The sequence below is a fragment of the Mobula hypostoma genome, chromosome 4 (assembly GCF_963921235.1).
Source record: "Mobula hypostoma chromosome 4, sMobHyp1.1, whole genome shotgun sequence".
Classification (NCBI taxonomy): Eukaryota; Metazoa; Chordata; class Chondrichthyes; order Myliobatiformes; family Myliobatidae; genus Mobula; species Mobula hypostoma.
In genome coordinates this window covers 99,420,925-99,445,542 of record NC_086100.1, presented here as the reverse complement: position 1 = coordinate 99,445,542, position 24,618 = coordinate 99,420,925, and the positions used below count along the sequence as shown (strand labels likewise).

Genomic DNA, 24,618 nt, shown 5'->3' with positions numbered 1-24,618 from the left:
AGCAATGGTCATGGTGCCTGCCCCTGCATTCCTTTAATTTGCTCTTACTAATCAGTTGCAAACACCGACTGGTCACTGGTCAAAGCTCTTTCTCGCTGTAGCAACCCGTTGCTGCTTTTTGTTCTCAGGTCATGGACCTGATTGAAGTCCCCTCCTCTCAAAACTCCCGATGTCTGGACTGGCTGCTGGTCAAAGCTATTTTTCGCTTTTTAAAATATTTTTTATTCGTGCTTGATTCGTATATGAACACTCGTAGACTAAATAAATATACTCATTATAACACCATTTAAAAAGAACATGTTTTATTTCTTAATCAGAAGATGTTTTAGGACTTGGCAAACAAAGTATTTAGTGTTAACATTTTTTTAAATCCTAGATATTAATATTCTGTGTGCAAATACCCATTTGTACAACCTGTGTTGGCCAAAATCATGAGTGGTTAACATAAAGAACTGAGAAGAATGCAGCAAAGCACAAAAGCATTTTTAAACATTTCAGAATATCACATTTACACAGTAATTGTTATGAAATAGTTAGTTACATTAAAAAAGTGATTAAAGTACAAAGCTTTCCATTGAAAGGTCATATGAGCTTACATGGCAAGATAAATAAACACACGTATTGATGGAGCTACATCACTGAAAAAGGCCCACAAATTTATACATCATATCCATCCATTCTGTATATAATCACTGTGCTATATCACATATTTACACTCCATCTGAGATCCTGCATGTTAGCCAGCCATCCACAGGAAGAAGGGTATAAGGATAGTCGGGAGAGTAGTGGAGGGTCCAAAGCCCAAACAAAAAATTCCAGCCAGTCCCAATGCAGCTGTGACAAAAATACTCCTCTGGTCTCTTATTATAGTCTTCACTGTTTCACAAAACTGCAAAACAAAAATCATTATTCTACTAAAAGATTGCAGGTTATCAAAATGATACAAAAGAACATAAAGAGCAGAAACAGGAATGGACAGAATGACCCATTGGGCTTGCTTGGACTGACCCAATAGCACTTTTCCCTCACTCTTCCCATACCCTTCAATTCCCTTACATTCCCCAACCTCCGCCTTGAATAGAGTGAATGGCTCTGCTTCCATCATTTTTTGGGGGCAGGTAATTCTGAAAATTTGACTTTGAGAGGAGAAATTTCTTTCCTTGACCTGGTATTTTGAAACGGTCTCCTTGTTCTAGATAGTCTCAATGAAGGAAAATCCTCAGCATCCAGCCTGTCAACCCCCTCAAAAGGTACAAGTTTATTGCAGTTCAACAGGCACTTCAAGTACACAACTTGACACATTTGAATTTTAAATTGGCCAAGAATTACCATTTAGGAAAAGGGAAGGAAAGAATAAGGAACTGTAAAGTAGTTAATGTCACTGTTAGCAAACCACAGAAATATATTACTAAAGAAGTGGTAACAAAACACCTAAATTAACAACATAGTCATCATAGCTTTAGGAATGTGCTTTGTGTTTGACAGGATAATAAGTGCTTGTAGCATATATATTTTCAAAAGGCACTTGAGAAGGTATACTGTGAAGTTCAAGTGGAATTGAACTTATTGAAAACAACAGGAATTCTGCAGATGCTGGAAATTCAAGCAACACACATCAAGGTTGCTGGTGAACACAGCAGGCCAGGCAGCATCTCTAGGAAGAGGTACAGTCGACGTTTCAGGCCGAGACCCTTCATCCTGAAGGGTTAATACTGTCAATGATCCAGGTTAAATTCTGCCACTGTTGAATGGAAATACTTATTTAACGTTTTAGAGAAATTCAACTTTGGTACTAATTTTAATAAGTAGTTTAGAATGATATATAAAAGCCCTATTGCTACTGTTATTACTGATAATTGCAGATCTTTTTTTTGACTTTCACGGGGTATAAGACAAGGATGTCCGTTAAGTCCTCTGTTATTTAATTTGGTGTTGGAATCCTTGGCCATTGCACTTCGTAAAGCTAAAGATATTCATGGAATTTCTATAAATGGGACAATTCATAAGATCTCCCTTTATGCTGATGATCTCTTAATTTATGTTTCGAATCCTTAAGAATCCATTCCTAGTTTATTGAAATTATTAAATGAATTTGGAAAGTTTTCGGATTATAAACTAAACCTTTATAAAAGTGACATACATCAAAGTTGCTGGTGAACGCAGCAGGCCAATTCCTGTTGTTTGCCTTTATAAAAGTGAATCATTTCCTCTAACTGATTCTGCTTCTATATATGATGACATTCCTTTTAAAGTTACGGACTCTTTCAAATATTTAGGTATTATCATCACTAAAAATTATAAAGACCTTTATAGAGCTAATTTGGTTCCTTTAGTGGATTTTATGAAGCAATTATTTTGTCGATGGAATCCACTTACACTTTCATTAGCTGGCCGAATTCATGCAGTTAAAATGATGATTTTACCAAAATTTTTATATGTATTTCAAAATATTCCTATTTTTTTAACTAGGAAGTTTTTTGATCAGGTTGATTCTATTATTTCATCTTTTGTTTGGAATAATAAAAGACCAAGAATTGGAAAATATCATTTACAAAAATTAAAAAAGGATGGAGGTCTTGCTCTGCCGTATTTAAGAATGTATTATTGGGCTGTTAATGTATGTTATGTGTGTTATTGGTTATATTGGACTGATAAAAATGAACGAACACCTTGGGTTGATTTGGAATTGATGGATCTGTTCCAAGATGGATCTTCATGGATCTGTTCCAAGATGGTCGATTGATGTCTTTTGAGAAACTAGTAACTAACATTACTAGTACTCACATTTCTTGCAATATCTTCGGGTCAGACATTTCTTACAAGAATATTTAAGTAATTTTCCATATATACAAAATTCTGACCTGTTAGACATTATTTTAAAAATGAATCCTTTAGTGAAAGGTTTTATTGGGAAAATTTATAATTTACTATTACAACAGTACAATTATCTTTTACTTAAGATTAAGCAAGATTGGGAAAGAGAGCTTAACATGACCTTGATAACAGAGGATTGGTTGCGAATTTTGAGGTTGGTTAACTCTTCTTCGATTTGTGCCAGTCACTCTTTAATTCAATTTAAAATTGTACATCGGTACTATTTGACAAAGGAGAGACTGTCTAAAATATTTCCTAATGTTGATAGTCAGTGTGATAGATGTAAAACTGAGACAGCTATATTGACACATGTTTTGGTCGTGTTCTGTATTGAAACAGTTTTGGAAATCTATTTTCTCTACAATTTCTTAAGCTTTAAAAATTAATTTACAACCTAATAAATTGACAGTTTTGTTCAGTATAATCCCTCAATATATTCATGGCATTTCTATATCAGACCAACATGTAATTGCATTTGTTACATTATTGGGCAGAAGGGCTATTTTATTGAAATGGAAAGATGCCTCTGCTCCCACTTTGATACAATGGTTCTCTCGGGTGATGCTGTGCCTTAGTTTAGAGAAAATCAGAAGTCGAACTTTTGATCCTCGATTTGACTTTGAGAAAAGGTGGGGTTCTTTTGCCCACTACTATCATTTGACTTGAGTTTATTAAGATGGTTCCCTTCTGATTCTTGTTTAAATGGATTTGAGTTGGCGGATTGATGTTTTTCTTTTATGAAAGCTCGTATGGCGTATAGCTCTGGGGTTGTGCTCCCACTGGGTTTTTTTTTGTTTTTTTTTCTGTTAGTAGGGTTTTTTTTAGTTAGTAGGGTTCTTTTTTCCCCAAAAAATAGTTCTAACATTTTATTTTTTCTTATTATTATTGATATATTGTTTAGCTTTGTTAATCAGTTATTTGATAATTTAATTCTCATTGTACATATTGACATGTTGACCTGATTAATGTATTTTTGTTGATCTTCAATAATAATTAATAAAAAAGATTTAAAAATGAAAATGAATTAGGTTGGCAGAGGATAAAAGCTGTTAGTATATTGTTAATAGTGTCAATGATCCAGGTTAAATTCTGCCACTGTCTACAGACGTTTGCATGTTCTCCCTGGGTTTCTTCTGGGTGCTCTGGCTCCCTCCCACATTCCAAATACATATGGGTTAGTAGTTACAAACACAAGAAATCTGCAGATGCTGGAAATCCAATGCAACACGCACACAATCCTGGAGGAACTCGGCAGGTCAGGCAGCATCTATGGAAAAATGTAAACAGTCGACGTTTCAGGCTGAGACCCTTCTTTACGTCTCAGCCCAAAATGTCTGCTCGTTACTCTTTTCCATAGATGCTGCCTGGCCTGCTGAGTTCCTCCAGCATTTTGTGCATGTTAATGAGTTCATTGATCACATGTAGCAAAGACTGTGATATATATACATGTGTCTGTGGAGGAACCTCTTGGGATCTATAGATCACAATAGATCATAGCTCTGTAAGCTTCAGGATAGTCATGGAAAAGTAGGAAGTTGTTCCTAGAGTTTGGGCTCTAAGCTTGTGTAAGGTGGGTTAGGTTACAACTGAGCAAGGCAGGAGCAGGGAGAAGTAGCCCGGGGCAGTGCCCAACATCTGATATGGGGCAGTCACTTAAAAACAAGCTGGTAAGAGTTCAGAGCTAAGACGGTAAGAAAAGGGAACCATGATTATTGAAGGTTTGACCAGGGAAAGGACGGTATCTGAAATTGGTATCAAATCCTTCATCCTTTGATAGAGGATATAGGACAGGGAGGCCAAAAGGACCAGTTTGTTTCTGTACAGATTTATGACTTTAAGGCTGTTGATTAAAGGACTCCTGGACACTGGGCTATGCTGCCAGGATTGGTTAATAAACAGAAATTGGAGTGCGAAAATGAAAGGATCTTTTCACGTTTGTGGTTTGTTACTAGGATGCTATAATGCTTAAATCAATAGTTAACAATTTGAGTTGTAAGAATGCAAAGAATTTGCCAAAATGTTTTCAAGAAGAAGGGTACAGGCAACCCCCATGTATGGTTGTTCAATTTACAAAATAAATTGCCCTCACAGGGTTTACCAAGTGAGATTTATTTTTATTTTAGCACGTAGACTCTTCCTGCACTTTGAACCAAGCCGCCCCATCAACTCCCGACAAACCGGATTAACCCTAAACTAATCACAGGACAATTTACAGTGACCAATTAGCCTACCTGGTACGTCTTCGAATTGTGGGAGTGTTGTGACTTTTAATATTTCAGTAATACTTGAATAAGCTTGCATTTATTCTGTACACCGGTTGATTAAGCATTCTTGTTCATTTAAATAATTCATCGCGTGCATAAATACGTGCATCGGCATATGGCAGGGCGCTACCAGGTGCTACATGGTAGCCTCGCTTAAATTAAAACACAAAGTTAGACTCACATTCCCGGTTATGATTGGGGATGTAGATTTTCAGTAGACAAAACTCAAACTGTATTTTTTACCAGGAAAAGGGTTGAGGTAGGGAAGAAGTTAAGGATGTATGGGGTTGAATTAGAAAGGGTTGCATCATTTAAATTTCTGGGAGTTATGTTTGATTCACGATTAACATGGGCAGACCATATCAGGAAAGTTGAGGAGAAATGTAAAAAAGTAATAAACGTGATGAGATGTTTGACTGGTAGGGAATGGGGAGCAAGTTGTTCAGCTTTGAAGAGAATATATGTGGCTTTAGTAAGATCTGTATTGGATTATGGAAATATAGTATATGGATCAGCAGCTAGGTCTCTTATAAGGAAACTGGATGTGATTCAGGCTCAGGCCTTGAGAATGTGCAGTGGGGCTTTTAAAACGTCACCAGTGTCAGCCCTACAGGTAGAAATGGGAATAATGCCTTTGGAACTAAGAAGGATGCAACTGATGGCAAACTACTGGGCTAACTTGCAGGGGCACAATGATTCTCACCCTACTAAAGGAGTGTTGCAGGAGTGTTGGGAAAATGGGAGGTTTCAGAGGGATACCTTTAGTCGGATAGGGAATGATATTGCGAAAGAATGTGGAGTATTTGATCTGAGGATAAGTCCTTCAGTAGTTTATCCGGTTGTAGCTCCATGGAAGCTTGTATGGCCTGACATAGACTGGCATTTGTTAGAGGTAAAAAGGAAAGAAAGATATAAAACAGATTTGGTAAATGCATTTAACTGTCATGTGATGGAAAAGTATAGTGATTATACTCACATTTATACGGACGGTGCGAAGGAACCTGAAACAGGAGTGACAGGGTTTGGGGTGGTTATACCAGCAAAAGAAATTGGAATCAGCAGAAGAACATCTAATAAGTTAGGGGTGTTTACAGCGGAGATGCTGGCAGTGTTGGTTGCGTTGCAATGGGTGCAGAAAGCCAGACAAGCCAAAGCATTGATATGTTCAGATTCATCTTCAGTTCTAGCAAGTTTAAGGTCTTTTCACACAAGCAGTCGGCAAGATGTACTTTATGAAGTCCTTCAGTTAGTTACAAGAATTGCAAATCAGGGAGGTCAGGTAAAATTTCTATGGGTTCCAGCACATGTAGGGGTGAAGGGGAATGAGAGGGTGGATGAGTTGGCAAAGAGGGCGTTAAAGAAAGAAAATGTGGAAATGCACATTATTATCAGTAAAGTAGAGGTTAAGTGTGTAATCTGGGAAAAAGTCAACCGAATGTGGCAAGAAAGATGGGACAGGGAGGGGAAAGGGAGGCATTTATATCAAATACAAAAGAGTGTTGCAGTTACTAGGGTAGGTAATGGAAACAGAAGAGAGGAAATTGTGTGGACTAGGTTAAGGCTGGGGCATTGTGCATTAGACAAAACATTGAAAATGATAGGGAAACACCAGACAGGATTGTGTGAGGAATGTCAGGAAGAGGAGTCAGTAGAACATGTAGTTTTGTGTTGCAGGAAGTATGGGATACAGAGAGAAATGATGAGAAATAAATTAAGGGAGTTGGGGATGCAGGAATTCACATTAAAAGGGTTGCTGGGCATGGGTGAGAGAGCACAAGTCCGGGTATTTTTAGCATTTTTAAGGGGTACAGGGGTTTTTTATAGAATATGACGAATAAACAGGAATAGGATACTAGGATGGTCAAAGATGGGAGGGCGAAGTGTAGGTTTGTGTGTGTGTGTGTGTGTGTGTGTGTGTGTGTGATTGGGTGAAGGGATTTAGAATGTATGTCTAGTGCACATTCTGGAGCAGAGGGTGGCGGTAATGCACCATTAAGCTGGATGCCAACCGCCATAAAACAAGATACAGACAGACAGACTCACATTCCCGGATACCCGTGTCTTCCTTTGAATTTGTTTAATGTTTTGAAATTTCAAAACAGAACAGTGGTGGCGAGATATTTTTAAAAAGAGCTTGAGATAACACCGACCTGTTGAAGCACAGCGAGGAACAGTCAAGTTTAAAAAAAGCACAGTGAGAAACAGTGAGTAAAAAAACTATACAGCATGTACAGAGACGGTTGGGTTTTACAAAAAAAAAGGCAAAATGGAAGAATTCCGTGTTCATTAATAGTGAGTACTGGGTGATAATAATCATTGCTTTAAAATCAGAAATTGCTAGCAATGTCGGAAAGATTGCCACTTTTGATTATAAACCATATAACAATTACAGTATGGAAACAGGCCATCTTGGCCCCTCTAGTCCACGCCGATTATACAACAGATATACTGAACCGGGGGACGACCTAGCTGGGGGAAGCAACAGTGGCCGCGCCTCTGGCACTGAGTCCGTCCCTGTGGCTCAGAAGGGTAGGGAAGGGAAGAAGGCAGCAGTAATAGGGGCCTCTATAGTTAGGGGGTCTGACAGGCAGGAAAGAAACTCTGATGGTTGGCCCAGGTGCCAGGGTCCGGGATGTTTCGCGTCCGCGATATCTTGAAGTGGGAAGGTGAACAGCCAGAGGTTGTAGTACGTACTGGCAACAGCGACATGGGTAGGAAAAGGGAGGGGGTCCTGAAAACAGACGACAGGGAGTTAGGAAGAAAGTTGAGAAGCAGGACCGCAGGCAGGGATTGTCTACAGGGTCTCCGTGGGTGATAGAAACAGGAAGGGGTCAATAACTATTGGGTGTTTTTTTATAGACCACCCAATGGTAACAGGGACATGGAGCAGATAGGGAGGCAGATTCTGGAAAGGTGTAATAATAACAGGGCCGTTGTGGTGGGAGATTTTAATTTTCCAAATATTGATTCAGATCAATATTGGTTTAGATGGGGTGGAGCTTGTTAGGTGTGTTCAGGAGGGTTTCCTGACACAATGTGTAGATAAGCCTACAAGGGGAGAGGCTGTACTTGATCTGGTATTGGGAAATGAACCTGGTCAATTGTCAGTTCTCTCAGTAGGAGAGCATTTTGGAGATAGGGATCACAATTCTATATCCTTTACTATAGCATTAGAGAGCGATGGGAACAGACAAGTTAAGAAAGTGTTTAACTGGAGGGAATCATATTATGCCTCCAAATGCTCATAAATCCTGCCTCTCAGAATCTTTTCTGAGAGGGAAAGGTAAAGGGAAATATGAAGCTATCAGGCAGGAACTTGGAAGCATAAATTGGGAACAGATGTTCTCAGAGAAATGTACGGAAAAAATGTGGCAAATGTTTAGGAGATATTTGTGTGGGGTTCTGCATAGGTACGTTCTAATGAGACAGGGAAAGGATGGTAGGGTACAGGAACCGTGGTGTACAAAGGCTGTTGAAAATCGACTCAACTTTTGGATAGGTACATGGAGCTTAGAAAAACAGAGGACTATAGGTAAGCCTAGTAATTTCTAAGGTAGGGACATGTTCGGCACAACTTTGTGGGCCGAAGGGCCTGTATTGTGCTGTAGGTTTTCTATGTTTCTAAGTAAAGAAAAGCTTACAAAAGGTTCAAAAAACTAGGTAATGATAGAAATCCTGCTAGCTTTATAATCTTATAGAAGGAGCTTAAGAATGAAATTAGGAGAGCCAGAAGGGGCCACGAGAAGGACTTGGCGAGCAGGATTAAGGAAAACCACAAGGCATTCTACAAGTATGTGAAGAGAAAGAGGATAAGACATGAGAGAATAGGACCAATCAAGTGTGACAGTGGAAAAGTGTGTATGGAACCAGAAGAGATAGCAGAGGTACTTAATAAATACTTTGCTTCAGTATTCACTACGGAAAAGGGTCTTGGTGATTGTAGGGATGACTTACAGCAAGTTGAAAAGCTTGAGCATATGGACATTAAGAAAGAGGATGTGCTGGAGCTTTTGAAAAGCATTAAGTTGGATAAGTCACTGGGACCGGACGAGATGTACCCCAGGCTACTGTGGGAAGTGAAGGAGGAGATTGCTGAGCCTCTGGCAATGATCTTCGCATCATCAATGGGGATGGGAGAATTTCTGAAGGATTGGAGGGTTGCAGATGTTGTTCCCTTATTCAAGAAAGGGAGTAGAGATAGCCCAGAAAATTATAGACCAGTGAGTTTTACTTCAGTGGTTGGTAAGTTGATGGAAAAGATTCTGAGAGGCAGGATTTATGAGCATTTGGAGGCATAATGTGATTAGGAATAGTCAGCATGGCTTTGATTGAACTTTTTGAAGATGTGACTAAATACGTTGACGAAGGTAGAGTAGTAGATGTGGTGTTGTGACAAGGTACCCCATGGAAGGCTTATTGAAAAAGTAAGGAGGCATGGGATCCAAGGGGACATTGCTTTGTGAATCTAGAAAGGCTTGCCCACAGAAGGCAAAGATGGTTGTAGACGGGTAATATTCTGCATGGAGGTCGGTGACCAGTGGTGTGCCTCAGGGATCTGTTCTTGGACCCCTTCTCTTCGTGATTTTTATAAATGACCTGGATGAGGAAGTAGAGAGATGGGTTAGCAAATTTGCTGATGACACAAAGGTTGGGAGTGTTGTGGATATTGTGGAGTTAGGAAGGCATACGGTGTATTGGCCTTCATCAACCATGGGATTGAGTTTAGGAGCCGAGAGGTAATGGTACAGCTATATAGGACCCTGGTCAGACCCCACTTGGAGTATTGTGCTCAGTTCTGGTCACATCACTACAGGAAGGATGTGGAAACCATAGAAAGGGTGCAGAGGAGATTTACAAGGATGTTGCCTGGATTGGGGAGCATGCCTTATGAGAATAGGTTGGGTGAACTCAGCCTTTTCTCCTTGGAGCAGTGGAGGATGAAAAGTGACCTGATAGAGGTGTATAAGATGATGACAGGCATTGGTTGTGTGGACAGTCAGAGGCTTTTTCCCAGGGCTGAAATGGCTAACATGAGAGGGCACAGTTTTAAGGTGCTTGAAAGTAGGTATAGAGGAGATGTCGGGGTAAGTTTTTTACGCAGAGAGTGGTGAGTGCGTGGAATGGGCTACCGGAGACGGTGGTGGAGGCAGATACAATAGGGTCTTTTAAGAGACTCCTGGATAGATATATGGAGCTTAGAAAAATAAAGAGCTATGGAAATCCTAGGTAATTTCTAAAATGTTCGGCACAGCATTGTGGGCCGAAGGGCCTGTATTGTGCTGTTGGTTTTCTATTTTCTATGAACCATTGTAACAATATTTTGAAGCAAGTTGAACAGCCAATGAGAAATGAGTGGGTGGTAAATCTGTGGAATTTGTTGCCACGAGCGGCTGTGGAGGCCAAGTCATTGGCTGCATTTAAGGCAGAGATAGATAGGTTCTTGATTAGCCAGGTCATTGAAGGGTATGGGGAGAAGGCAGGGGAATGGGGATGACTGGAAGAATTGGATCAGCCCATGCTTGAACCGCGGAGCAGACGCGATAGGCTGAATGGCCTACTTCTGCTCCTTTATCTTATGAGTAGATAAAAATAAATGGACTACACAGGGAAGAGAAAAAGCTAAAAAGTCACGTTGCAGTTTTTAAAAAAGTGCACTAATCTGCATTCTGTTGATGAAAATTTTGATAATGATGAGAATGATACAAGACTAGGCAGCCTTGAGACTTACAGTGTGAAAACTAACAATAGACAAGCAACACACATAAAAGTTGCTGGTGAACACAGCAGGCCTGTTGATTGCGTTTAAATAGACAAGCAATGTGGCTTGCACTCAGAAGTGAACAACAAATTAATTAAAATGGAAATGGTCATCCCACAAAATGAGTTTGAACGGCATTTTAAAGATATTGAACTGAAGCCTGCTAAGAGCTTATACTGGAGAAGAGAGAACTCTTGTGGGAATGACGCTCGTAAAAGGGAAATGCAACAATCAACAAGCCACATTTGGCTTCTGTGTGATAAAAGTGAGAGGACCAGCATTGTGGGGACAAGAGTGGCTGAAACAACTATAACTTATTTGGAGATCCAGCCACCATTTGCTTGCCACATCCCCTGCGATAAAGCCATCTGAAAGCGAATTAAGAAAGTATTGGAAGATGCCACAGCAATGTTCAAGGATGGTACTGGAAAACTCAAACATATAAAGGGTAAAATAAATGTTAAAGGAAAATGCCGTGCCCAGGTTTTGCAAAGCCCATCTAGTTCCTTATACCATCCATGATAGATGGTGAGCTAGGTCGCATGTAACTTGAAGGAATTCTTTCCAAGGTTGAGTGGAGCCCATGGGTAATGACAGTGGTCCCAGTAGCCAAGTTGATTGCTTCTATTGGGATCTATTGGGATTTGTGCTGATTTTAAGGTTACCATCAACCTAGATCAATATCCTCTGCCCTGGATAGAGTTATCTTTGCAAACCTTTCTACAGGACAACACTTCAGCAAAGTATACCAAGCTGAGACCTACTTGTAGATGGAGATGGAAGAAGAGTCCAAAGTGTTTCTCACCATAAACACGCACAAAGAGCTGTTTTGCTATCATAAGCTTATTTCTGGAGTAGCATCTGCACCTGAGCTCTGGTAGGAAGCCATGGACCGGGTACTGCAAGGCTGCCCAGGCACTCAGTGTTACCTGGATGACATCATTGTTACCGGTGAGGATCACACGGAACATTTCCCAAACCTCAAGACAGTGTTAAAAAGATTGTAAGTTCATGGCCTCAGAGCACAACATGACAAGTGTGATTTCTTAAAACAAAGTATTACTTACTGTGGCCACACCACTGAGAACAAGAATTGCACAAGTGAGCTGAGAAAAGTCAAGCAGTGGATGATGCCCCAAGGCCAAAGGGCATGTCACCATAAGACATAGGAGCAGAATTAGGCCATTCAGCCCATCAAATCTGCTCTACCATTCCATCATGACTGATCTCAGATCCCACTCAATCCTGTACACCTCCCTTCTCACCACATCCTTTGATGCCTGACCGATTGGGAGACTATCAATTTTCGCCTTAAATATACGCAAGGACTTGGCCTCCACCACAGTCTGTGGCAGAGCATTCCACAGATTCACTACTCTCTGGCTAAAAAAAAATCCCTCCTTAACCCCTGTTCTAAAGGGTTGCCCTCCAATTTTGAGGCTGTGCCCTCTAGTCCCGGATACCCCCACCATATGAACTATCCTCTCCACGCCCCCCCCCCCTTATCTAGTCCTTTCAACATTTGGTAGGTTTCAATGAGATACAAGTGTTGAAAAGACTAGATTGCTGCGGTCCTTTAGGATTTGTCAACTACTATAATAGGTTCCGCCAAACCTGGTGACTGTACTCCACCCCTTGAACTCATTGCTGCAGATTGGGAAGAAGTGGAAATGGATGAAGCAGTGTGAAGCGGCTTTCAAAAAAGTAAAGTAGGTGATGATGTCAGACAGTATACTCCATATTATGATCCCTATCCCCCAGTGAAGCTTGACTGCACCTGCACTATAAGGTGAGGCATCACAGGCATGTCACAGGTTATGAGGGATGAAAGTGAACACCTTTACATCACGTTCCCTTTTCAGTGCAGAGGAAAATTGCACACAGATTGACAGATAAGCCTTAAGTCTGGTTTGGGGTGTAAAACATTTCAACCAGTACTTGTATGGGAGAGAGTTTACCCTCATTACTGATCATCAGCTACTAGTGTTCATTTTCAATCCACAGAAGGGTGTTCCAATTACAGCAGAGATGGACTTTGTTTCTTGGAGGACACAATTACAAGATTGAATTCAAGATGATGACTAATCATGGAAATGCTGATGGATTGTCCAGTTTACAGTTGGAAATTGAAATACTGGAAAAATTTACAAAGGAAAGACACATCTCTTGGCATATTCTCTCTATCGCAAATTAAAAGTCACCTTATTATGGCAGAGATGATCCAATGGAAACCAGAAAAGACCCCACCCACACTATCTCAGGTCTATATGGCCACCCTAAATGGCTGGAATGTGCAGCAGAAACTCATTTCCCCCATTTTTACCAGCACCAGGATGAACTTGCCCTTGCCAGAGGTTATTTTATGAGGGTATTGAGAGTTTCTGTGCCATCCAAGTTGAGAGCTAAAGTGTTGGAGGAACTATATGCTGGTCATCTATGCCTGGTCAAAATGAAAGCGTTGGCCCGAAGCTTTGTCTGGTGGGCTGGGATAGATCAGCAGATTGGGCAGCTTCTGTGCACTGTTCAGGATGCCAGCACATCCAGGAGGTGGCAAGAGCAGAACATCTCCGTCTGGGGAATGCTCTGCATTGCCCTGTCAGAGGATTCATGTGGATTTTGCCAGACCATTCAGGGGCATATTTCCTTAGCAGTAATGGATGCAGCTACAAAGTGACCAGAAGTGTTTCCAATAGCCTCCACTACACCCTTGCACACTGTTAATGTATTGAGAAGCCTCTTCTCAAGGACTGGTGTTCTAGACACTTAGTCAGTGACAATAGACCACAGTTTGTTGTGAAATAGTTTCACTCATTTCTGAATATGAATGGAATTAGAGATATTACATCTGCACTGTACCACCCAGCTACAAATGGCTCGGCAGAAAGGTTTGTCCAGAGTCTAAAGAATGCACTGTGAGCAATGTCAGCAGAACACACCATACTGACACTGAATCAGAGGCTCACCAATTTCCTCCTTGCATATGGCAATGCAGCACACTCCACAACCAACTTACCAGCTATGCTGTTCCAGGGTCGTCCCTCGTGTTCATGCTTAGATCTGCTCAAACCCAATCTCAGAAGGAGTATGCAGGAAAAATAGCTGAGACAAACTGTTACTCCTCAAACAAGGAGGTTCAGTGCTTCACTCCTGGACAAACAGTCCTGGCGAGGGACTACAGAGGTGATCAAAAGATACTTGGAAAGATTAAGGACAGAATTTGACCACTCTCCTACACAGTGGACATTGCCTCCAGATGATATCAGACCCAATGTATTGATCAGTTGAAGACAGCAGAATCAATTGTTAGAGAGGAAGGGTGTCGAGAGCTGTCAGAACCATTTCCTGCAGTCTCAGAGTCAACTCTACAACCACCACAGAAGAGGCTCCAGAATCTGAGACTGTTTCACAGCCACAAGTTTCACCTGCCAGGCAGAGTGATTCCCCTTGTCAGGAAAAACATTATCCCACAAGAGTAATAAATCCTCCACAGCGATTAAATCTTTTGGCCTGAATCGGACAATTTAAATTTTAATTATACTATGGATATGTGTATATGTTTGTAGTATTTGTATTATATAACATACTGTGTCTATAGTTGAGAGGCATTCTCTGTTGAGTTGAAGTTTATAGTTAAGCAGTGAGGAGTGTTGTGTATTTACTATTTGAGTTACCTTAGTCATAGAGAAGTACAGCAGAGAAGCAGGCCATTTGGCAAATCTACCTGTATCAAGTTATTTAATCTGCCTATTCTCATCAACCTGCACTGGGACTATAGTCCTCCATTCCTCTATCATCCACGTACCTATCCAAACTGCTCTTAAAGTTGATCTGAGAGGGAGTTAGATATGGCCCTTGTGGCTAAAGGGATCAGGGAGTATGAAGAGAAGGCTGGTACAGGGTTCTGAGTTGGATGATCAGCCATGATCATACTGAATGGTGGTGCAGGCTTGAAGGGCCGAATGGCCTACTCCTGCACCTGTGTTTCTATGTTTCTATGTAAACAGCGGTTGGGAAAATGTTGGACTCGATTATTAAGGATGAGGTCTCAGGGTACTTGGATGCACATAATAAAATAGGCCATTGTCGGCATGGTTTTCCCAAGGGAAAAACTTGCCTGAAGAATCTCTTGGAATTCTTTGCAGAAATAACAAGCAGGTTAGACAAAGGAGAATCGATTGATGTCGTGTACTTGGATTTTCAAAGGCTGCCACACAAGGCTGCTGTCAGTTGCATATGAGACTGCTTAATAAGCTACGAGCCCATGGTATTACTGGAAAGATTTTGCATGGCAGATTGGCAGGAGGCAAAAAGTGGGAATAAAGGGAGCCTTCACTGGCTGGCTTCTGGTGACTAGTGGTGTTCCACAGGGTTCTGTGTTGGGATCAATTCTTTTACGTTTATGTCAAAGTTTTGTCTTTCCTATGAAACTTTTTGCGTTGAACTGTATGCAGCTCAGAGCATTAGTCACACCATGCTCAACCTTTTGATTCCTGACTTTGTCTGATGTGTTACCAACATCTGTCTCCACAACCTCTCCACTAACTGTTCTGGTACTCTGGTTCACATCTCCCTGCAACTCAAGTATAAACCGCTTCATGCAGCACAAGTAAACCTTCCCGCTAGGATGATTGATTAAACATTCTTGCCTGATTGATTAAGCAGTTTTGTTCATTTAAGTATTTCAGTACGAGTTATATGTATAAATAGATAAAATGCATATATCATGATAGAAACATACATAGAAAATAGGTGCAGGAGTAGGCCATTCGGCCCTTCGAGCCTGCACCGCCATTCAGTATGATCATGGCTGATCATCCAACTCAGAACCCTGTACCTGCCTTCTCTCCATACCCCCTGATCCCTTTAGCCACAAGGGCCATATCTAACTCCCTCTTAAATATAGCCAATGAACTGGCCTCAACTGTTTCCTGTGGCAGAGAATTCCACAGATTCACCACTCTCTGTGTGAAGAAGTTTTTCCTCATCTTGGTCCTAAAAAAGGCTTCCCCTTTATCCTCAAACTGTGACCCCTCGTTCTGGATTTGCCCAACATCGGGAACAATCTTCCTGCATCTAGCCTGTCCAATCCCTTTAGGGTTTTATATGTTTCAATAAGATCCCCCCTCAATCTTCTAAATTCCAGAGAGTATAACCCTAGTCGATCCAGTCTTTCATCATATGAAAGTCCTGCCATCCCAGGAATCAATCTGGTGAACCTTCTTTGTACTCCCTCTATGGCAAGAATGTCTTTCCTCAGATTAGGGGATGAAAACTGCACACAATACTCCAGGTGTGATCTCACCAAGGCCTTGTACAACTGCAGTAGTACCTCCCTGCTCCTGTACTCGAATCCTCTCGCTATAAATGCCAGCATACCATTCGCCTTTTTCACCGCCTGCTGTAACTGCATGCCCACTTTCAATGACTGGTGTATAATAACACCCAGGTCTCGTTGCACCTCCCCTTTTCCTAATCGGCCACCATTCAGATAATAATCTATTTTCCTGTTTTTGCCACCAAAGTGGATAACCTCACATTTATCCACATTAAATTGCATCTGCCATGAATTTGCCCACTCACCTAACCTATCCAAGTCACCCTGCATCCTCTTAGCATCCTCCTCACAGCTAACACTGCCGCCCAGCTTCGTGTCATCCACAAACTTGGAGATGCTACATTTAATTCCCTCACCTAAGTCATTAATATATATTGTAAACAACTGGGGTCCCAGCACTGAGCCTAGCGGTACCCCACTAGTCACTGCCTGCCATTCTGAAAAGGACCTGTTTATTCCCACTCTTTGCTTCCTGTCTGCCAACCAATTCTCTATCCACATCAATACCATACCCCCAATACCATGTGCTTTAAGTTTGCACACTAATCTCCTGTGTGGGACTTTGTCAAAAGCGTTTTGAAAATCCAAATATACCACATCCACTGGTTCTCCCCTATCCACTCTTCTAGTTACATCCTCAAAAAATTCTATGACATTCGTCAGACATGATTTTCCTTTCACAAGTCCATGCTGACTTTGTCTGATGATTTCACCGCTTTCCAAATGTGCTGTTATCACATCTTTGATAACTGACTCTAGCATTTTCCCCACCACCGATGTTAGGCTAACCGATCTATAATTCCCTGGTTTCTCTCTCCCTCCTTTTTTAATAAACGGGGTTACATTAGCCACCCTCCAATCCTCAGGAATTAGTCCAGAATCTAGAGTTCTGAAAAATTATCACTAATGCATCCAATATTTCTTGGGCTACTTCCTTAAGCACTCTGGGATGCAGACCATCTGGCCCTGGGGATTTATCTGCCTTTAATCCCTTCAATTTACCTAACACCACTTCCCTACTAACATGTATTTCCCTTAGTTCCTCCATCTCACAAGACCCTCTGTCCCCTACTATTTCCGGAAGATTATTTATGTCCTCCTTAGTGAAGACAGAACCAAAGTAGTTATTCAATTGGTCTGCCATGTCCTTGTTCCCCATGATCAATTCACCTGTTTCTGACTGTAAGAGACCTACATTTGTCTTAACCAATCTTTTTCTTTTCACGTATCTATAAAAGCTCTTACAGTCAATTTTTATGTTCCCTGCCAGTTTTCTCTCATAATCTTTTTTAACTTTCCAAATTAAGCCCTTTGTCCTCCTCTGCTAGACTCTGAATTTCTCCCAGTCCTCAGGTGAGCCGCTTTTTCTGGCTAATTTGTATATTTCTTCTTTGGAATTGATACTATCCCTAATTTCCCTTGTCAGCCACGGGTGCACTACCTTCCCTGGTTTATTCTTTTGCCAAACTGAGATGAACAATTGTTGTAGTTCATCCACGTAATCTTTAAATGCTTGCCATTGCATATCCACCATCAACCCTTTAAATATCATTTGCCAGTCTATCTTAGGTAATTCATGTCTCATACCTTCAAAGTTACCCTTCTTTAAGTTCAGAACCTTTGTTTCTGAATTAACTATGTCACCCTCCATCTTAATGAAGAATTCCACCATATTATGGTCACTCTTACCCAAGGGGCCTCTCAGGACAAGATTGCTAATTAATCCTTCCTCATTGCTCAATACCCAGTCTAGAATGGCCTGCTCTCTAGTTGGTTCCTCGAGATGTTGGTTCAGAAAACCATCCTGCATACATTCCAAGAAATCCTCTTCCTCAGCACCCTTACCAATTTGGTTCACCCAATCTATACGTAGATTGAAGTCACTCATTATAACTGCTGTTCTTTTATTGCACGCATTTCTAATTTTCTGTTTAATGCCATCCCCAACCTCACTACTACTGTTAGGTGGCCTGTACACAACTCCCACCAGTGTTTTCTGCCCCTTAGTGTTATGCAGCTCTACCCATATCAATTCCACATCCTCCCGGCTAATGTCCTTCCTTTCTATTGCGTTAATCTCCTCTCTAACCAGCAATGCCACCCCACCTCCTTTTCTTTCACGTCTATCCCTCCTGAATATTGAATATCCCTGAATGTTGAGCTCCCATCCTTAGTCACCCTGGAGCCATGTCTCTGTGATTCCAACTATATCATATTCATTAATAACAATCTGCACTTTTAATTCATCCACCTTGTTACGAATGCTCCTTGCATTGACACAAAGCCTTCAGGCTTGCTTTTACAACACTCTTAGCCCTTATACAATTATGTTGAAAAGTGGCCCTTTTTGATTTTTGCCCTGGATTTGCCGGCCTGCCACTTTTACTTTTCACCTTACTACTTTTTGCTTCTACCCTCATTTTACACCCCTCTGTCTCTCTGCACTTGTTCCCATCCCCCTGTTGTGAACTAACCTCCTCTCTCCTAGTCTCTTTAATTTGATTCCCACCCCCCAACCATTCTAGTTTAAAGTCACCTCAGTAGCCTTCGCAAATCTCTCTGCCAGTATATTGGTCCCCCTAGGATTCAAGTGTAACCCGTCCTTTTTGTACAGGTCACTCACTGTCGCGTGGCACAGGCAGTAATCCTGAGAATACTAACTTTGCGGTCCTTTTTCTCAACTCCCTTCCTAACTCCCTATATTCTCCTTTCAGGACCTCTCCCCTTTTCCCACCTATGTCATTGGTATCTATATGTACCACGACCTGTGGCTCCTCACCCTCCCACTTCAGGATATCTTGGACGCGATCAGGAACATCCTGGACCTTGGCACCAGGGAGGCAAACTACCATCTGGGTCTCCGGACTGCGGCCACAGAATCGCCTATCTGACCCCCTTACTATCGAGTCCCCTATTACTACTGCCCTCCTCTTCCTTTCCCTACCCTTATGAGCTACAGGGCCGGACTCTGTGCCAGAGGCACGGCCACTGTCACTTCCCCCGGGTAAGCTGTCCCCCCCCCAACAGAACTCAAACAGGAGTACCTGGTGTCAAGGGGCACAGCTACTGGGGTACTCTCTGTAACCTGACTCTTCCCTTTCTAACCGTGACCCACTTGTCTGCCTCCCGTGGCCCCGGTGTGACTACCTGCCTGTAACTCCTCTCTATCAACTCCTCACTCTCCCTGACAAGACGAAGGTCATTGAGCTGCAGCTCCAGTTCCCTAACGCAGTCTCTTAGGAGCTGCATCTTGGCGCACCTGGTGCAGATGTGGACATCCGGGAGGCCTGGAGACTCCAGGACGTCCCACATCTGGCACCGAGAACAACAAGCTGTCCTCACACTCATACCTCCCCTCTCCTCAAATAACAACAAAAAACGAATACCAAACCCTCTTCGCCTCGCCCATTTCCACCTAAGCCCCTTGAGCGGAAGCCCTTAAGCCTTCACTCTGCTCCTGGCTCACTCCGCTGCCAGCAAAACTACGCTGCCCGCTGTATAAGGCTCTGTTCCTTTTAAATCTTCCGCGCTTCACTGCCTGACGTCACACGCCTGCGCAGTCCCACCTCTCTGAACGCCAATGAGAAAAAAAACCGAAAAATTCAAAAATGGTTTCCTCCGCACTCCCGCTCCAATTCTCAGACTTCCTTCTCCGAATTAAACCCGAATCAGGATTTCTGTTCTTTTAAATGTTCCGCACTTCACTGCCCGACGTCACACGCCTGCACAGTCCTGCCTCTCTGAACGCTGATGTGGGAGAAAAAAAGAAAAATCCAAAAATGGCTTCCTCCGCACTCCTGCTCCGATTCTCAGACTTCCTTCGAATATCACATGATGCTACCATGTGATATGTGCGTGCCTCGTTTAAAGTAAAACACAATGTTAGACTCTCATTTTGGACTCCTGTGTCTTCCTTAACATAACGGAGGAAACAGAAGCATCCGGGGAAAACACGCGTATTCTGCAGGGAGGATGTACAGAACAGCACCGGAATTCAGCTCCAAGCTCCGGATTCCCCTGCATTGTAATAGTGTTGTACTAACTGCTAAAAAAGACTAAATACAGAATAATTTATACAGAACAAAATACACATAATATAGAACAAAATACACTCTCACAAAATTTATGCGCAAGTGAAGAAACACATTTATTCTTTTCCATTTTCAATTCTTGGCACGTGCACAGGATACAGATTCTGGGTTTGGAAAATCAATGATACGGATTGCTTTCTAGGACTGCAATCCTCCACCACCACCGGCTCCCCTGTGTAACAAGGAAGTCACTTGTAAATGCAAGGAAATATGAAGCATTTACTGGGGTAGTTAAGAATAGAAAATCTGATTTGTTTTAAATTCTGGGAAACTGATAAATGTTGACTGTGTAATTTTTCTCATTATAGTGCAATATAATGAGGCATCTTATTACTGACAGAAAACACAATAAATGGATTAATGTTAGTTTGGGAGGTGGTAGCTATGCCAGACTCAATCAACTGAATAATGAAGATTTTTATGGCTAAAGATTCCTGAGAGCTGACAGTACCATTCAACTCCAGGTGGTCACCATAGTCTCCAGGATCAGAGCTGCAGTCTCAGCTTCAGTAAAGGCAATTGTAATGGTATGAAGGTAGGATTCTCTAAGAAGAACTGGAAAAGTAAGCCAAAAGACGAGTCAGTAGATGAATAGAGGGAAATATTCAAACAGCTGGTCTACAGCACTCAACAGGAATTTATTCCAATGAGGAAGGGGGATTTTTCCATCAGTCTTCATCATGGGGGACAATACAAATATCCCTAAAATAACACATGAATCTGGAGGAACTTGTAAAATCAAAATATTAGAAAAGCTCATGGGGCCAAATGGCTTGTAACTGACAGTTTTAAAGGAAGTGACAGCAGAAACACTGGACCGATTACCTGAAAATTTTCACAACTCACTAAATTCAGGGATGGTACCAGAGAGTAGGGAAACAGCCAATCTTACTCCAAAGATTATTTTATTCCCCTCCATAGAGGCTGCCTGGCATGCTAAGTTCTTTCAACATTGTGTGTGTGTTGCTGAAGATTTCCAGCATCTGCAGAACCTCTTGCATTTATAATGTGCAAATCTATTCTCCAATTTTGTTGATATACAGGAGGAAGAAATACAGCGGAAAATATAGAGCAGTTAGTTCACGATCCATTGGTAGGTGAGAGAAAGACAGGACTGGCAGCTCAGTATTTCAGGGTATAGAAGTGACAGGAAGCATGTAAGAGAGGTGGGAGATATTGCATTACTGATTAGGGAGAATGTCGCAGTGCACTAAGAGGGCAGATTGGACAGTTCAGCCAGCAAGATCATATGGACAGAACTCTGAAAAAAGAAAGGTGCAATCGCTGTTAAGGTAGGCCTCCCAATAGCCAGCAGGAACTAGAGGAACAGCTATGCAGACAGATTTTCAAAAGATGTAAAAACAACAAGTTTATTGTAAAAGGGCTATTTTAACTTCCTAATCTTGACTGGGGCTCACTAAGTGCAAGGATTTAGATAAGGTGACATTTGTTAGATTCATCTAGAAGAGCTTCTTGAAAAAATATAGATAGTTGAACCTGGGAAGCAGCCATTCTAAAGCATCCGTTGGTAAGTGTGCAAGTTAGGTGATGGAGTTTCAGTGAGAGATCATTTTTGGAACTGTGACTTTTCTGTAAGTTATGGATAAGTTAAGATAATTATAGATAAGGATATGTCTGGTCCTTGGGTAAAGACACTAATCTGGGGGGAGATTAATTGCAACAGTATTACAACAGAACTGGAGAAAGAACATAGAACATAGAATAGTACAGCACATTACAGGCCCTTCGGCCCACAATGTTCTGCCGACCCTCAAACCCTGCCTCCCATATAACCCCCCACCTTAAATTCCTCCATACACCTGTCTAGTAGTTTCTTAAACTTCACTAGTGTATCTGCCTCCACCACTGACTCAGGCAGTGCATTCCACGCACCAACCACTCTCTGAGTAAAAAACTTTCCTCTAATATCCCCCTTGAACTTCGCACCCCTTACCTTAGAGCCATGTCCTCTTGTATTGAACAGTGGTGCCCTGGGGAAGAGGCGCTGGCTGTCCACTCTATCTATTCCTCTTAATATCTTGTACACCTCTATCATGTCTCCTCTCATCCTCCTTCTCTCCAAAGAGTAAAGCCCTAGCTCCCTTAATCTCTGATCATAATGCATACTCTCTAAACCAGGCAGCATCCTGGTAAATCTCCTCTGTACCCTTTCCAATGCTTCCACATCCTTCCTATAGTGAGGCGACCAGAACTGGACACAGTACTCCAAGTGTGGCCTAACCAGTTTTGTAGAGCTGCATTATTACATCGTGACTCTTAAACTCTATCCCTCGGCTTATGAAAGCTAACGCCCCATAAGCTTTCTTAACTACCCTATCCACCTGTGAGGCAACTTTCAGGGATCTGTGGACATGTACCCCCAGATCCCTCTTCCTCCACACTGCCAAGTATCCTGCCATTTACTTTGTACTCTGCCCTGGAGTTTGTCCTTCCAAAGTGTACCACCTCACACTTCTCCGGGTTGAACTCCATCTGTCACTTCTCAGCCCACTTCTGCATCCTATCAATGTCTCTCTGCAATCTTTGACAATCCTCTACACTATCTACAACACAACCAACCTTTGTGTCGTCTGCAAACTTGCCAACCCACCCTTCTACCCCCACATCCAGGTCGTTAATAAAAATGACGAAAAGTAGATGTCCCAGAACAGATCCTTGTGGGACACCACTAGTCACAATCCTCCAATCCGAATGTACTCCCTCCACCATGACCTTCTGCCTTCTGCAGGCAAACCAATTCTGAATCCACCTGGCCAAACGTCCCTGGATCCCATGCCTTCTGACTTTCTGAATAAGCCTACTGTGTGGAATCTTGTCAAATTCCTTACTAAAATCCATGTAGATCACATCCACTGCACCACCTCAAAGAACTCTATCAGGCTTGTTAGACATGATCTGCCCTTCACAAAGCCATGCTGACTGTCCCTGATCAGACCATGATTCTCTAAATGCCCATAGATCCTATCTCTAAGAATCTTTTCCAACAGCTTTCCCACCACAAACGTAAGGCTCACTGGTCTATAATTACCCGGACTATCCCTACTACCTTTTTTGAACAAGGGGACAACATTCGCCTCCCTCCAATCCTCTGGTACCATTCCCGTAGACAACAAGGACATAAAGATCCTAGCCAGAGGCTCAGCAATCTCTTCCTTCACCTCCTGGAGCACCCTGGGGAATATACCATCAGGCCCCGGGGACTTATCCATCCTAATGTATTTTAACAACTCCAACACCTCCTCTCCCTTAAAATCAACATGCTCCAGAACATCAACCTCACTCATATTGTCCTCACCATCATCAAGTTCCCTCTCATTGGTGAATACCGAAGAGAAATATTCATTGAGGACCTCACATCAAAGTTGCTGGTGAATGCAGCAGGCCAGGCAGCATCTCTACGAAGAGGTACAGTCGACGTTTCGGGCCGAGACTCTTCATCAGGACTAACTGAAGGAAGAGTTAGTAAGCGATTTGAAAGTTGGAGGGAGAGGGGGAGATCCAAAATGATAGGAGAAGACAGGAGGGGGAGGGATGGAGCCAAGAGCTGGACAGTTGATTGGCAAAAGGAGTATGAGAGGATCATGGGACAGGAGGCCCAGGGAGAAGGAAAAGGGGGAGGAAGGCAAAAACCCAGAGGATGGGCAAGGGGTATAGTCAGAGGGACAGAGGGAGAAAAAGGAGAGAGAGAGAAAGAATGTGTGTATATAAATAAATAACGGATTTTCCTCCAACCTGAGTGTGGCTTCATCTTTACAGTAGAGGAGGCCATGGATAGACATGTCAGAATGGGAATGGGATGTGGAATTAAAATGTGTGGCCACTGGGAGATCCTGCTTTCTCTGGCGGACAGAGCGTAGGTGTTCAGCAAAACGATCTCCCAGTCTGCGTCGGATCTCGCCAATATATAGAAGGCCACATTGGGAGCACCGGATGCAGTATATCTCCCCAGCCGACTCACAGGTGAAGTGTCGCCTCATCTGGAAGGACTATCTGGGGCCCTGAATGGGTAAGGGAGGAAATGTAAGGGCAGATTGTGTCTAACAAGCCTGATAGAGTTCTTTGAGGAGGTGACCAGGCATATAGATGAGGGTAGTGCAGTGGATGTGATCTATATGGATTTTAGTAAGGCATTTGACAAGGTTCCACACGGTAGGCTTATTCAGAAAGTTAGAAGGCATGGGATCCAGGGAAGTTTGGCCAGGTGGATTCAGAATTGGCTTGCCTGCAGAAGGCAGAGGGTGGTGGTGGAGGGAGTACATTCAGATTGGAGGATTG

General features: G+C 42.3%; 1 protein-coding gene across 1 annotated transcript in view; it reads right to left on the bottom strand.

Annotated features, from left to right (window-relative positions):
* Positions 1 to 339: 339 nt before the first annotated feature.
* The window catches only part of LOC134344879 (lecithin retinol acyltransferase-like), a 49,948-nt gene continuing 25,669 nt past the window's right edge, over positions 340 to 24,618 (bottom strand). The window contains exon 2 of the mRNA XM_063045001.1: positions 340 to 889. Coding sequence (XP_062901071.1) covers positions 737 to 889 — 153 coding nt within the window. The 3' untranslated portion in view covers positions 340 to 736. The remainder of the gene's footprint in view (positions 890 to 24,618) is intronic.